Source organism: Pristiophorus japonicus, chromosome 3 (assembly GCF_044704955.1).
Source record: "Pristiophorus japonicus isolate sPriJap1 chromosome 3, sPriJap1.hap1, whole genome shotgun sequence".
NCBI lineage: Eukaryota > Metazoa > Chordata > Chondrichthyes > Pristiophoridae > Pristiophorus > Pristiophorus japonicus.
This window is the reverse complement of record NC_091979.1, coordinates 96,288,462-96,303,920: the sequence shown is the minus strand read 5'-3', so window position 1 is coordinate 96,303,920 and position 15,459 is coordinate 96,288,462. Positions and strand designations below refer to the sequence as shown.

Below are 15,459 nucleotides of genomic sequence, written 5' to 3'. Positions count from 1 at the left end.
AGTTGTTGAGGCCAATTCACTAAATATATTCAAAAAGGAGTTAGATGTAGTCCTTACTACTAGGGGGTCAAGGGGTATGGCGAGAAAGAAGGAAGGGGGTACTGAAGTTGCATGTTCAGCCATGAACTCATTGAATGGTGGTGCAGGCTCAAAGTTCCGAATGGCCTACTCCTGCACCTATTTTCTATGTTTCTATATGGGTTGGGGCAGTCTGATATTTGGGGGAGGGGTGGGGAGAGAGAAGTTGGAGATTGTGGGGAGGGGGAGGTGCGAGTAGCCATGCATCATGGGGGTGTTGGGAGATGAACAGCTTGAGATCACAGGGGATTGGCACGGATAAACAGCTGGAGAAATCGGTGAGCATTCGGACATCGCAGGGTTTGGGGGGTTGATGAGGGCACTTAGAGGATGCAGGGAGGGGGAAGGAATGAGCAAACAGAGTTCGCGGCGGGGGGGGCGGCTGAGCAGCCAAAGAACTCGGTGAGCAACCGGAGATCGCGGGGAGGGGTGAGCACCCAGAGATCGCGGGGTGGGCGGGGGGTTGTTGGTGGTGGGGCAGTCAGAGATCGTGGGGGATTTGGACATCGTGGGGTGTGTAAAGAGGTTAGCTTCGGGGGTTTGGGGAAGCACTCCTGCTCCTTCTGGCCACAAGCAGTGACTTAAATGCACTTGCCTCATTTGTCCAGCCCCTCATGCCTCCTTTTACCTGCCCGGCTTCCATGGTTTAAAAATAAAAATTTAAGTAAAATGGAGGCCGCAGCCTTTTTAAAAGATTTTATTGACCTACCCACCTCTGAGAGCGAGTTGATTGCCCCCAGCCCCTTCGACTCACCTGCGTTAAAACTGGAAGTGGGCATGTTGGGGTCAGGTTTAAGAAATTAAAATGTTTTACCTCCCAGTCTACACCAACCTACCCATCCGTGGCTAAGGAAATAAAGGATGGTATCAAATTGAAAACAAGGACATACAATGTGGCCAAGACTAGTGGGAGGCCAGAGGAATGGGAAACTTTTAAAAGTCAGCAAAAAACGACAAAAAAAATAATCAAGAGAGGGAAGATGGATTATGAAAGTAAACTAGCATGAAATATAAAAACAGATAGTAAGAATTTCTACAGGTACATAAAAAGGAAGAGAGTAGCTAAAGTAAATGTTGGTCCTCTAGAGGATGAGACTGGGGAATTAAAAATGGGGAACAGGGAAATGGCAGAGACTCTGAACAACTATTTTGTATCGGTCTTCATGGTAGAAGACACTAAAAACAACCCAATAGTGGATAATCAAGGGGCTATAGGGAGGGAGGAATTTAATACAATCACTATCATTAAAGTAGTAGTGCTCAGTAAAATAATGGGACTAAAAGTGGAAAAGTCCCCTGGACCTAGGCTTGCATCCTCGGGTCTTAAAAGAAGTGGCTGTAGAGATAGTGGATGCATTTGTTGTAATCTACCAACATTCCCTGGATTCTGGGGAGCTCCCAGCAGATTGGAAAACCGCAAATGTAACGCCACTATTTTTAAAAAAAGAGGCAGACAGGAAGTAGGAGACTATAGACCGGTTAGCCTAACATCTGTTGTTGGGAAAATGCTGGGGTCCATTATTAAGGAAGCAGCAGTAGGATATTTGGAAAAGCATAATTCAATCAAGCAGAGTCAGCATGGTTTTATGAAAGGGAAATCGTGTTTGTCAAATTTGCTGGAGTTCTTTGAGGATTTAATGAGCGTGGTGGATAAGGGGGTACCAGTGGATTGCCAGAGGCATTCGATAAGGTGCCACATAGAAGGTTACTGCATAAGATAAAAGCTCATTGGGTTCGGGGTAATATATTAGTTAGCCAATCCTCTCTCCATACTAACAGAAAAGAGAGAGTCGGGATAAATGGGTCATATTCCAGTTGGCAAACAGTAACTAGTGGGGTGCCGCAGGGATTGATGCTGGGGCCTCAACTATTTACAATCTATATTAATGACTTGGATGAAGGGACCAAGTGTAATGTAGCCAAGCTTGCTGATGACACAAAAATGCACATTGTGAGGAGGACACAAAAAATCTGCAAAGGGATATAGACAGGCTAAGTGAGTGGGCAAAAATTTGGCAAATGATGTATAAAAGCAGAGAAGTCCTGCTACAAACGTACAGGGTATTGGTGATGCCACACCTAGAATACTGCGCAAGTTTTGGTCTCCGTATTTAAGGAAGGAAAACAGAGAGTCAGGATAAATGGTTTATTCTCGGGTTGGCAATCAGTAAATAGTGGGGTGCCGCAAGGATCAGAGCTGGGACCCCAACTATTTACAATCTATATTAATGACTTGGAAGAAGGAACCGAGTGTAACGTAGCCAAGTTTGCTGACGATACAAAGATGGGAGGAAAAACAATGTGTGAGGAGGACACAAAAAATCTGCAAAAGGACATAGACAGGCTAAGTGAGTGGGCAAAAATTTGGCAGATGGAGTATAATGTTGAAAATTGTGAGGTCATGCACTTAGGCAGAAAAAAAAAAGCAAGTTATTATTTAAATGGAGAATAATTGCTAAGTGCTGCAGTACAGCGGGACCTGAGGGTACTTGTGCATGAAACACAAATGGTTAGTATGCAGGTACAGCAAGTGATCAGGAAAGCCAATGGAATCTTGGCCTTTATTGCAAAGGGGATGGAGTATAAAAGCAAGGAAGTCTTACTGCAGTTATACAGGGTATTAGTGAGGCCACACCTGGAATACTGCGTACAGTTTTGGCTTCCATACTTAAGAAAGGATATACTTGCTTTGGAGGCAGTTCAGAAAAGGTTCACTAGGTTGATTTCGGAGATGAGGGGGTTGACTTATGAGGAAAGGTTGAGGAGGTTGGGCCTCTACTCATTGGAATTCAGAAGAATGAGAGGTGATCTTATCGAAATGTATAAGATTATGAGGGGGCTTGACGAGGTGGATTCAGAGAGATGTTTCCACTGATGGGGGATACTAGAACTAGAGGGCATGATCTTAGAATAAGGGGCCGCTCATTTAAAACTGAGATAAGGAGGAATTTCTTCTCTCAGAGGGTTGTAAATTTGTGGAATTCGCTGCCTCAGAATGCTGTGGAAGCTGGGACATTGAATGGATTTAAGACCGAGATAGACAGTTTCTTAACTGATAAGGGAATAAGGGGTTATGGGGACGGGCAAGGAAGTGGACCCGAGTCCATGATCGGATCAGCCATGATCGAATTAAATGGTGGAGCAGGCTCGAGGGGCCATGTGGCCTACTCCTGCTTGTATTTCTTATGTTCTTATACAGGTTGAACCTCCCTTATCCAGCACCCTTGGGACCTGGCCTGTTCCGAATGAGGAATTTTGCCGGATAAGGGGAGGTCACGTGTTTGGGTGGATTGGGTCTTTAAGCGCTGTTGATGGGCAGGGCTGGGGTGTTGCTGCGGTCAGTGTATACTTACGTCGATTGGCTTGAATGACTGTCAGTCAGTCAGCGCGCAGGGGGCTGAGAAGGGCCGGCGGGCCCCGAACAGTCAGCGGGCCCCGAAGAGTCGGTGTCCCAGCGGGCCCAGAAGAGCCGGAGGGCCCAGAAGAGTCGGCCTTACCCCCCAGAGGGAGCACTGTGGGGAGGAGCGGCCAGCCCGAGGACTGTAGTTGCAGGAGTTCCAGCAGGGCGATGAGGAGGAGGTGACTGATCGAGGAGAAAAATTATATTGGCAAGTAGGATTTTGACCGGCTAAGTTCTGCGCATGCGTCACCCGGCGGCCAGGAATGGTTCCGGACGAGGGGTGGTGCCAGATAAGGGAGTCCCGGATAAGAGAGGTTCAGCCTGTACTTGCATTGGAGGCTGTTCAGAGAAGGTTCACTTGGTTGATTCTGGAGATGAGGGAGTTGACTTATGAAGATAAGTTGAGTAGGTTGGGCCTATACTCATTGGCGTTCAGAAGAATGAAAGGTGATCTTATCGAAACATAAAAAAATGAGGGGGATCGACAAGGTGGATGCAGAGAGGATATTTCCACTCATAAGGGAAACTAAAACTAGGGGGCATAGTCTCTGAGTAAGGGGCCGCCCATTTAAAACTAAGATGAGGAGGAATTTCTTCTCAGAGGGTTGTAAATCTGTGGAATTCTCTGCCCCAGAGCTGTGGAGGCTGGGTCATTGAATATATTTAAGGTGGAGATAGACAGATTTTTGAGCGAAAAGGGAATAAAGGATTATGGGGAGCGGGCAAGGAACTGGAGCTGAGTCCAGCCATGATCTTATTAAATGGCAGAGCAGGCTCGAGGGGTCAAATGGCCTACTCCTGCTCCTATTTCTTATGTTCTAAAATTCCCCCCATTGAGTCAGAGGAAGCAAATGTAAAGCAGCACTTACGTGGAACAATATGACCATCAGGTTATCAGAGGAATCGGTTTTGAGGCCATGATGTTTTGATGTATATTCATGAACGAAGGGATTCGAATTAATACCAAATTGGGTAGGATCATAAATATTAGAGGCAGTCTGAGCACCATACTGGAATTGAAGGGTGTACAAAAAAGGGCAACTAAGTTGATGAATGGGACAGGGCACCTGAGTTTTGAGGAAAGACAAAGGGTGCTTAGGATGTTTGGAAAAGCTGGCAGAGGATCTTACTGAAGTACTCAAAATCTGCTTGTAACTAATTACACTGGATCCAAAAAAGCTTTACGATGAATGGACACGGATTCATACTTAAATGAGAAAAGGTAAATAAGCTGTTAAGATATAAATGTAGAACATCCCACCCAGGGAGGCAGTGATGAAGAGATGTTTTATGCTTTATGAGGGTGACAAGTGACTATTGAAAGTGAGCGGTAAAGTGGAAGAAGAAATGTGTTGCTTTGAAACCAGCCAGTTGGATGAAAATAATTGTCTCTGGTTCCCTAATGTTCTACATTCCCAAGAAAATTGGATCACATTGGGGTGGGGGGAGTGGTTAGTTTAATTATATACAATGATATACCTTGGGTAACCATGCTCACTTGGAGCTTTTGTCTTAGAGTCAGGGAGGAATTTCTCAGTTGTTCCTAAAATTGGTCACAGCATTTTGTCTATGTCATTGCCTGCCAGAATTTAGGATTTACTTGAAATGTAAGAGGGTGATGGAAAGGGCCTGGTGGTCTTTTCTACCCTTTTTGTGTGCAGAAGGAGATTGGGGAGGAAGAAAGAAAATGGAACAATGAACAGAATAAACTCTCAACATTTTACTATCCATTTCAGTAGTACAGGTGCAGCGTCCAAAATCCTGAGTTCTGGAATCCAGACGATTCGTGGCAGGGTCGTCCGTAATCCGTAAAATGTTCCGGAATCTGGACCGGACGACCCTGCCTGACCTCAGGGCCTTGCTTCGCCGCCGCTTGCCTCGCCGTCCTTACCTCGGGGCCTCCTCGGCGGCCCACGCGAACACCTCCTCAGCGGTGCCGGCCTGACAACGACATCCTTAGCGGGGCCCGCTGGCCCGACAACAACCTCGGCGGGGCCGGCCCGCCCGAACACCACCTCCGCGGGGCCCCGCCCGAACACCACCTCTGCGGGGCCCCGGCCGAACACCACCTCTGCAGGGCCCCACCCGAACACCACCAATGCGGGGCCGGCCCCGCCCGAACACCACCTCTGCGGGGCCCCGCCTGAACACCACCTCTGCGGGGGCGGCCCCGCCCGAACACCACCTCTGCGGGGCCCCGCCCGAACACCACCTCTGCGGGGCCAGCCCGAACACCACCTCTGCGGGGCCCCGCCCGAACACCACCTCTGCGGGGCCCCGCCCGAACACCACCTCTGCGGGGCCAGCCCGAACACCACCTCTGCGGGGCCCCGCCCGAACACCACCAATGCGGGGCCGGCCCCGCCCGAACACCACCTCTGCGGGGCCCCACCCGAACACCACCAATGCGGGGCCAGCCCCGCCCGAACACCACCTCTGCGGGGTCCCGCCCGAACACCACCTCGGCGGGGCCAGCCCGAACACCACCTCTGCGGGGCCCCGCCCGAACACCACCTCTGCGGGGCCCCGCCCGAACACCACCTCTGCGGGGCCGGCCCCGCCCGAACACCACCTCTGCGGGGCCGGCCCCGCCCGACAGCCTCCTCAGCAGGGCCCTGCCCAACAACATTCTTGGCGGGGCCAGCGCGACGACGACCTCCTCAGCGAGGTCCCACCCGACACAAACATCGTCCCGGCGGCCCGCCTGACAACATCCTTGTCAGGGCCAGCCCCACGATGATCTCTCACTGGGCCCCGGATGGCCCGAACAGCTCCTCGGCAGGTGCCCTCCCTTTCTGACGTTCCAAAATCCGGAAATACCCGAAATTGGACTCGGGTGTTTCCAGATTCATGACGTCAGAAAGACGTTCCAAAATCCGGCAAAACGCAAAATGTGGAACGGCCTCAGTCCCGAGGGTTTCGGATTCGGGATGCTGCATCTGTATAAGGTTGATATTCAAGTAACGTTATTACTGTGATTGTCTCAGTCACAGTATGTGAACCAAAATCTTTTTTAAAAAAATCAGTCAGCATGCTACCACCAGTCTCAGGATTAAACATATCTGTTTGAAATTAACATTTCTGTAGCTGGTGTGTAGTCTCTTCATCCTACTTGAGTCCCCATCCCTAAACCCAGTATTCTGCAAAATTCCCCAGCTGCAAGGACTTCCAAGGTCACCTGCTCCTTGGAAGTCAATGTGGAATATGTAGGAGTGGTCATCTGTGATATGCCTCACTGCAGATAATTGCCTGCCCTGTAATCCCTTGATGAACTAGACAATATTGAGAACTTGCCACATCGGGAAATAAGCAATAAGCAACCAAAACTTTTGTTGGTACATCGTTGTTTACCTTTGGCTAATAACTAGTTGTGGGGTAGATTTTTTGTTATTTGCTTTGCAGAAAATTGATTTACCTTGAGTTCGGTATCAAGACATGCCATCTTTTTGGCTTCAGCAAGAGCCTGAAGTTGTTGATAGTCAACTGGTTTGTACTTCTGACTTCCAAGGCCATTTTGTATTCTTATTACTAGCTTCTCTAATGGAAAATTATAAAAGCAGAATACATTTCAAAATGCATACTCTGTTTTCCCTTGCACATCAATGAATCCTAAGTGTTTGAGCACATGAAAACTAATACAATCACCAGTTTTGAGTTTGACATCTTAACTCTTCCAATTAATATTGACTGGTATGGTTTATGTTAATTGCTTGTTGCTTAACTTTTGATAAAATACCCAACTCTACCTCGCTTTTACTAAAATATTCAATAGGATATCCTATTTAATTTACATGATAAATTTTAAATGCATAGGAATTTTATTAGGTCTTACTGAAATTCATAAAATCCTATTATTGTCAAAATAGAAACATTATTTTGAAAATGACTATGTACAATACATTTCAAATTCAGACCAAAAATACTTAGCAATGTAGCCTTGAAAATGACATTACACGTAGTATATAATTTTGTATGTTTTGTTTAATAATTATGTAATCCTTACTGAATCAAAAAATTAAATATATCAGTAAGTACCAGAAAACAAAGTTCAATTAATATTGCAAATAACTTAATAACAGAAGAATAAAATAGCTTCAGAAATTAATTTTATAAAGATATTTAAGAGTACCTCAAATCCACAGTTGGTACATAAATGACATTGGTGTTTAAATTATTTCTGTATTTCATGAATCCAATTTTATCTTCATTACCTATATTTTCCTATTTGGTTTGTGCTAAGCTCCAGTGCATATTCTCAATGAGAATGCAAACTATTCAAGCTGAAACAGTAAATAGTTTACCTTAGGCAATGAGAAATGTGTTGATATAAAGGATATTGAAACAGACACTATTAATGCTAACCTATTATGAATCCAATGTTGTCATGGTTTACTTTAGACTTTAAAAACACAGTATAAAATTATGTTCAACATCTTTAGTTTTTGCAAGTGTAGTTGGTGCAGATGATTAGTATGTCCACTAATTTGGTTTTCCTTTTTACCCACTCGATATATTTATTAAGATTTTAACCTCATCAAATCAACACTAAATTTGACAGTTTATCTGTGACAGGCTGGCTTAAGTAAAATGCAGAAAGTTCAGGAACTTATGCATTTATAATTTGAGTAGGTCTTAGAAAGCTCTCTGAAATCTGCTAAGAGACTAAGCATCTCAAAGATTTCTTGCTAATTTATTCCTCTTTTCTTTGCTCCTTCTCTCCTAAAAACAATGATTCCTGTTGGGTTTCTTTGGTACCACACCCACGTATCCTTTCTTCATGAGTGAGTCTAGACAGTGGATGATGATAAACTTTTTAACTACATGACATCACAGCCAAGCATCCAGGCACCAGCACTTTCCAGCTGGGGTCACTTGGACAGTAATCAAGAGCAGAAACTCTGGCTGACTCTTCCACTGCTTAAGTCCAACTGTAGCACCCCTACTGCCACTCTGCCCAAGATCAGCTAACTCAGAGCAAACTAAGATTCAAACCCAAGACCTTCGGTCTGTGTAGCTCAGGTACATTACAAATTCAGTAAGATTTAGGGTCGTTATGGAAAAGAACAAAGGTGGACCAAGAAAAAAAGTTCTCAAATTGGGGTTAAGCCAATTTTGCTGAGCTGAGATGGGATGGGATTTGGCCAAAGTGGACTGGAAACAGCTACTTGATGGTAAATCAGTGTCACGGCAGTGGGAGGCATTCAAGGAGGAGATCCTGAGGGAACAGAGCAAGTATGTTCCCTTAAAGAAAAAGAAAAATCTAGAGCCCCCCTGGATGACAAGGGACATACAGGGTAAGATAAAGAAAAAAAGGGAAGCTTATGACAGATACCGAGAACTCAATACTAGAGGAGTATAAAAAGTGCAGGGGTGCAATTAAAAAATATATCAGGAAACCAAAGAGAGAGCATGAAAGAATGTTGGCAAGTAAAATCAGGGAAAACCCAAAGATGTTTTAAAAAATATTAAGAGCAAGAGGATAACTAAAGAAAGAGTGGGGCCTATTAGAGACCATAAAGGACATCTGTGTGTGGAAGCAAAAGACATGGGTATGATTCTTAATGAATATTTTGCATCTGTTTTCACAAAAGAGAGGGGTGATGCAGATATTGCAATGAGAGAGGAGGAGTTAGGATGAGATAAACATAGTGAGAGAGGAAGTATTAAGGGGCTTAGCCGCTTTGAAAGTGGATAAATCCCCAGACAGTAAAGAGAAGCAAAAGAGGAAAAATGGCAGAGGCTCTGACCATCATTTTCCAGTCCTTTCTGGCTGCAGGTGTGGTGCCAGAGGACTGGAGGACTGCTAATGTTGTGCCTTTCCTTAAAAAGGGAGAAAAGGATAGACCGAGTAATTATAGGCCAGTCAGCCTGACCTCAGTGGTGGGAAAATTATTGGAAGAAATCCTGAGGGACAGGATAAATCGTAATTTGGAAAGACATGGATTATCAAGGACAGTCAGCATGGATTATTGTTAAGGGAAGGTCGTCTCTGACGAACTTGATTGAATTTTTCAAGGAGGTAAACAGGAGGGTTGATGAGGGCAGTGTGTATGATGTAGTCTATATGGATTTTAGCAAAGCTTTTGATAAGGTCCCCCACATGGCAGACTGGCCACAAAAGTAAAAGCTCATAGGATCCAGAGCAAAGTGGCAAGTTGGATCCAAAATTGGCTCAGAGGCAGTAAGCAAAGGGGAATGGTTGATGGGCGTTTGTGTGACTGGAAGGCTGTTTCCGCAAGGCTCAGTGCTGGGTCTCTTGCTTTTTGTGGTATATATCAATGAATGTTGGGGGTATGATTAAGAAGTTTGCAGATGACACTAAAATAGGCTGTGCGGTTGATAATGAAGAAGAAAGCTGCGGGCTATAGGAAGATATCAATGTACTGGTCAAGTGGGCAGAACAGTGGCAAATGGAATTCAATCCAGATAAGTGTGAGGTAATGCATTTGGGAAGTCTAACAAGGCAGGATAATACACGTTAAATGGTACAACAGTGAAAATGTAGAGGAACAAAGGGACCTTGGAGTGCATGTCCACAGATCCCTGAAGGTAGCAAGCCAGGTTGGTAAGATGGTTAGCAGGCATATGGAATACTTGCCTTTATTCGTCGAGGCATGGAATACAAGAGCAAGGACGTTGTGCTTGAACTATGTAAAACACTGGTTAGGCCGCAGCTGGAGAACTGTGTGCAGTTCTGGTCACCACATTACAGGAAATATGTGATTGCACTGGAAAGGGTGCAGAGGAAATTTACAAGAATGTTGCCTGGACTGAAAAATTTTGGCTAAGAGGAAAGATTGGAGATGCTGGATCTGTTTTCTTTGGAACAGAGGAGGCTGAGGGGCGACTGATTGATGTGTATATAATTATATATGGCCTGGATAGAGTGGATAGGAAGGATCTATTTCCCTTGGTAGAGGGGTCAGTAACCAGGGGGCATAGATTTAAAGTAATTGGGGGGAGGTCTAGAGGAAATAGGAGGGGAAATGTCTTTACCCAGTGGGTGGTGGGGATCTGAAACTCACTATCTGAAAGGGTGGTAGAGGCAGAAAGCCTCACCACATTTAAAAAATACTTGGATGTGCATTTAAAGTGCCGTAACCTACAGGGCTACAGGCCAAGAGCTTTGGATAGCTCTTGGTCAGCCAGCGTGGACACGATGGGCCGAAATGACCTCCTTCCGTACTGTAAATTTCTATGATTCTATCTATACTAACTGAAACATCAGGATAGTTCACATTTTACTTAGACCATATTTACATAAAAACAGAGCAGCAAATTAAATCTCCCTCTAAATTTTTAAAACCATTTTTCATCCTTATTCCTGTTCTTACAATGTTTTTTTTCCCCCACTCCACTCCACTCCTCCTGATGACAGTGACTCATGCTGGTTTCATGAGTGTCACTGGAGGAGCATCCTTTCAACAAAATTTCACAAAATTCTTTTGTGAGCGTGAACAATGAGTTTTTGACCATAGAGACCAGTATGATCCTGCATCTACCCAAAATCCATATATACATTTGCAGTTCCAGAAGGAGCCACTGGATAGCAATCAGAATTAGGAAAGCTAGAGGATTTTGCCTTCCCTAACATGGGGTACTTTTGGCCAATGGTAGTGCCCGAGCACCAGCCCAGATCACCTAACTCAGCACTGATTGGATAAATCAAACCTGGATCGTATGGGTTACTGTATTAACCAGCTGAGTAACTGAGGGAGTTACTATCAGGAAGATTTATTATGAAAGATTTATTATACTGTACCTGCATCTTCTGTTCTGTGATTTGTGATGAACATTCGAAGATCTCTTCCACTCATTGTTCCTACAAGAAAAGTGGATACCAGTTTGATATATTATTAAAAACCATTTTATTGAACTAGTGTACTCTATATAAGGAAAGTGGGTGCATAAATTATCAATAAAGTATGCTCACTTTCTAAACAAAGAAACAAATTCTTCCACATTTAGAGTCAGGATTCAAACATTAACACTGATGAATTGTCACCGACCTGAAACGTTAACTTTGTTTTTCTCTCCACAGATGCTGCCTGACCTGCTGAGTATTTCCAGCATTTTCTGTTTTAATTAACCCATCTGTTCTCATTGCAGAAATTGACTGACCTGCTAAGTGTTTTCAGCATTTTCTGTTTTTGATTAATTTACACTTGCTTGTTTTCCTGTCCTTTCACTCACATTGTCAGTTAAAATATTAGATATAAGACATGCATTTATATAGCACCTTTCATGACCACCGGACATCTCAGAACACTTTACAGCCAATGAAGTACTTTTGGAGTGTGATCACTGTTGTAATGTGGGAAATGTGGCAGCCAATTTGCGCACAGCAAGCACCTACAAACAACAATGTGACAATGACCAGATAATCTGTTTTTGTTATATTAGCCAGGACACCGGGGATAACTCCTCTGCTCTTCTTTGAAATAGTGCCATGGATCTTTTACATCTACCCGAGAGAGCAGATGGGACCTCAATTTAACGTCTCCTCTGAAAGGCGGCACCTCCGACAGTGCAGCATTCTCTCAGCACTGCACTGTCAGCCTAGATTTTTGTGCTCAAGTCACTGGAGTGAGCCCACAACTTTCTGACTCAGAGGCGAGTGTGCTATCTACTGAGCCACAGTTGACATGAGAAGTGAGTTCTGGTTTCTTTACTGTTCACATTACTTGTAAATGACAGAGATTATTTCTTGTACAGGTTGAATGGCCTGTTCTGGATAAGGGATTTTTCCGGACGAGAGGTGGTCACGGTAAATTGGATGGTACAGATACTGAGCAAGGGGATATCGGGATTGGCTAGCTTGGGGCTGGGAGTGCGGCAGAGATATCATGGTTGGGGGGTGGGGGCGGGAGGCGGTGGGGTCAGGCCAGCAATTGCGGGAGTCGGCAGCGAGGAAGAACTTCAATTTGTTTATGTCGGTGTTCTGCGCATACACTACCCGTTGGCCAAGAATGGTTCTGGACGAGGGGTGGTTCTGGATAAGGGAGTTCTGGATAAGAGAGGTTCAACCTGTAATATGAAAACATTTACCAATAAGGCCAAGTTATGCAGCCAATTCAGAAATATGTTTTGGCACACTACTTTCCAAAAGACATTGATACGTCGGAGAAGAGCAACTTGGCTCAACGACGTTATCCAGTGAGTAGATGAATCTTACAGCCCAGGAACATTTCCAGTTTACTCCCTGGTCTGTGCTCAGTAAACTGATCACACCAGCAAGGATGCTACTACCTCAACAACAACACTTGCATTTATATAGCACCTTTAATATTCTATGGTGTTTTACAGAAGAGTAATCAAACAAAAATTGACACCAAGCCAAAGAAGGAAATATTAGGACGGGAGACTAAGGGCAAGAAATTGGTCTGTTGGTGAGAATACCGCTATTTTTTTTAAAAGGGTAAAATTGGCAACAAAATGCTCCCAACGGTAAAAATCATCGTTGCACGAGGATTCACGGTGGAAACCGCGGTCCTCGCCCGAGGCCGATTACCGCTAAAAAGTCAGGCCCTGGGAGGAGGGAAAACACACAAAACAAAATTGCAAAAAAAAATCACAAAACATTCACTAAAAACTTATCTCGCGAATCGCAGGAAAGAATTAAAAAATAAAAACTTTAACTTACTTTTTTTGCAGGCTTCATACTTAATGTTATTTCTGGGGCTGCAACGCAGGGTTTTCTCAGGCGTTTTTTTCTTCATAACTACGGGTGCACCGATGGGCCAATTTTAAGCGGTCGCATTTGTTATATATGCAGACTATAGATATACTCTCTGTGCAGTCACTGTATAGTTGCATAAGATGGAGACTTGTTTACCTGATGTACTATCAATAAGATTTATACTGTGTATATACTATGCTGACACCACTAGAGGGTGCAACTGGTGGAGACCGGGGTTTCCTGCCCTGGTAGCAGGGGCTATATAAAAGGGTAGCCACCATGTGGCTGCCTCACTCCGGAGTTACGAATAAAGGACCAAGGTCACTACAGTTTGAGTACAACACATTGCCTCGTGGAGTCATTCATAAGTACATTACAGACATAACAGCATTTGTTTTGGCATTGCATGCCACGGTTTGCTTTTCAGCGGTATTTCAAAACTGACGGCGCACAACTTTGGCCAATATAGGTACCTTTTACCATCAAAAAAGGTGAAAAATCACTGAAAAAACGGACGCAAGGCTGGCCAATTTCTATTCCTAAAAGCGTGGTCAAAGAGGTAGGTTTTGAGGAGCAATTTAAAGGATGAGAGAGGTAGAGAAGGCCAGCAAGAGAACTGCAGAGCTTAGGGCCAAGACAGTTGAAGAAATGCCCTTCAATGGTTGGGCAAAGGAAGTGGGGATGTGCAAGAGACCAGATTTGGGAGAAGGCAGATTTTCTGAGGGGTTGTAGGGCTGGAGGAGGTTACAGAGATAGGGAAGGGCAAGACCATAAAGGGGTTTGGACACAATGATAAGAATTTTAAAATCAAAACTTTAGTAGACCGGGAGCCAACGTAGATTAGCGAGCACAGGGGTGATGGTTGAACAAGGCTTGGTGTGAGTTCGGACACAGGTAACAGAGTTTTGGATGAGCTTCAGTTTATGGAGGGTGGAGAATCAGAGGCCGGCCAGGAGAGCATTGGAATAGTCAAGTCTGGAAGTAACAAAGGCATGGATGAGGGTTTCAGCAGCAGATGAACTGAGCCAGGGGCCGAGATGGGCAATGTTACATAGGTGGAAGAAGGCAGTTTGTAATGGAGAGGGTTATGGAGTCAGAAGCTCAAGCCAGGATCAAATAGGATGCTTGAGATGGTGGTGAGGGATGGAGATGAAATCAATGGCTAGAGAGCACATCAATAATGTCCACTACAATGAGATATTGAGAGCATTCAGCATCCTTTGTTATTTGTTCTCGAGCCCTATACTCTAGCTTCAGTAGGTCACAAGAACATAAGAACTAGGAGCAGGATTAGGCCATTTGGGCCATCGAGCCTGCTCCGCCATTCAATAAGATCATGGGCTGATCTGATCATGGACTCAGCTCCAATTCCCTGCCCACTCCACACAACCCTTATCGTTCAAAAATCTGTCTATCTCCGCCTTAAATATATTCAAAGACCCAACCTTCACAGCTCTCTGGTGCAAAGAATTCCATAGATTTACAAACCTCTAGAGAGAAGAAATTCCCCCTCATTTCAGTTTTAAATGGGCGGCCCTTTATTCTGAGACTATGTCCCCTAATTTTAGTCTCCCCTATAAGTGGAAATATCCTTTCTGCATTCACCTTGTCGAGCCCCTTCATTATCTTATATGTTTCAATAAGATTACCTCTCATTCTTCTGAACTCCAATGAGTGAGTATAGGCACAACCTACTCAACCGATCTTCAAAAGTCAACCCCCTCATCTCCGGAATCAACCTAGCGAATCTTGTCTGAGCAGCCTCCAATGCAAGTATATTCTTCCTTAAATACGGAGACCAAAACTGTACGCAGTACTCTAGGTATGGCTTTACCAATACCCTGTACAGTTGTAGCAGGACTTCTCTGCTTTTATACTCTATCCCCCTGACATGGATTGAGAACTGGTTGTCAGACAGGAAGCAAAGAGTAGGAGTAAATGGGTACTTTTCAGAATGGCAGGCAGTGACTAGTGGGGTACCGCAAGGTTCTGTGCTGGAGCCCCAGCTGTTTACACTGTACATTAATGATTTAGATGAGGGGATTAAATGTAGTATCTCCAAATTTGCGGATGACACTAAGTTGGGTGGCAGTGTGAGCTGCGAGGAGGATGTTGTGAGGCTGCAGAGCGACTTGGATAGGTTAGGTGAGTGGGCAAATGCATGGCAGATGAAGTATAATGTGGATAAATGTGAGGTTATCCACTTTGGTGGTAAAAACAGAGAGACAGACTATTATCTGAATGGTGACAGATTAGGAAAAGGGGAGGTGCAAAGAGACCTGGGTGTCATGGTACATCAGTC

General features: G+C 44.7%; 1 protein-coding gene across 6 annotated transcripts in view; it reads right to left on the bottom strand.

Annotated features, from left to right (window-relative positions):
• The window catches only part of LOC139259806 (coiled-coil domain-containing protein 148-like), a 217,185-nt gene that overhangs the window by 198,881 nt on the left and 2,845 nt on the right, over positions 1–15,459 (bottom strand). For 3 of the 6 annotated variants that reach the window (XM_070875598.1, XM_070875597.1, XM_070875603.1), the window contains exons 2-4: positions 13,122–13,280; positions 11,241–11,300; positions 6,894–7,015 (exon numbers count right to left, since the gene is read on the bottom strand). In XM_070875598.1, coding sequence (XP_070731699.1) covers positions 6,894–7,015; positions 11,241–11,300; positions 13,122–13,197 — 258 coding nt within the window. In that variant the 5' untranslated portion in view covers positions 13,198–13,280. Of the gene's footprint in view, positions 1–6,893; positions 7,016–11,240; positions 11,301–13,121; positions 13,281–15,459 lie in introns of those variants that run through there. The other 3 variants (XM_070875599.1, XM_070875601.1, XM_070875602.1) reach the window with 3 other exon arrangements.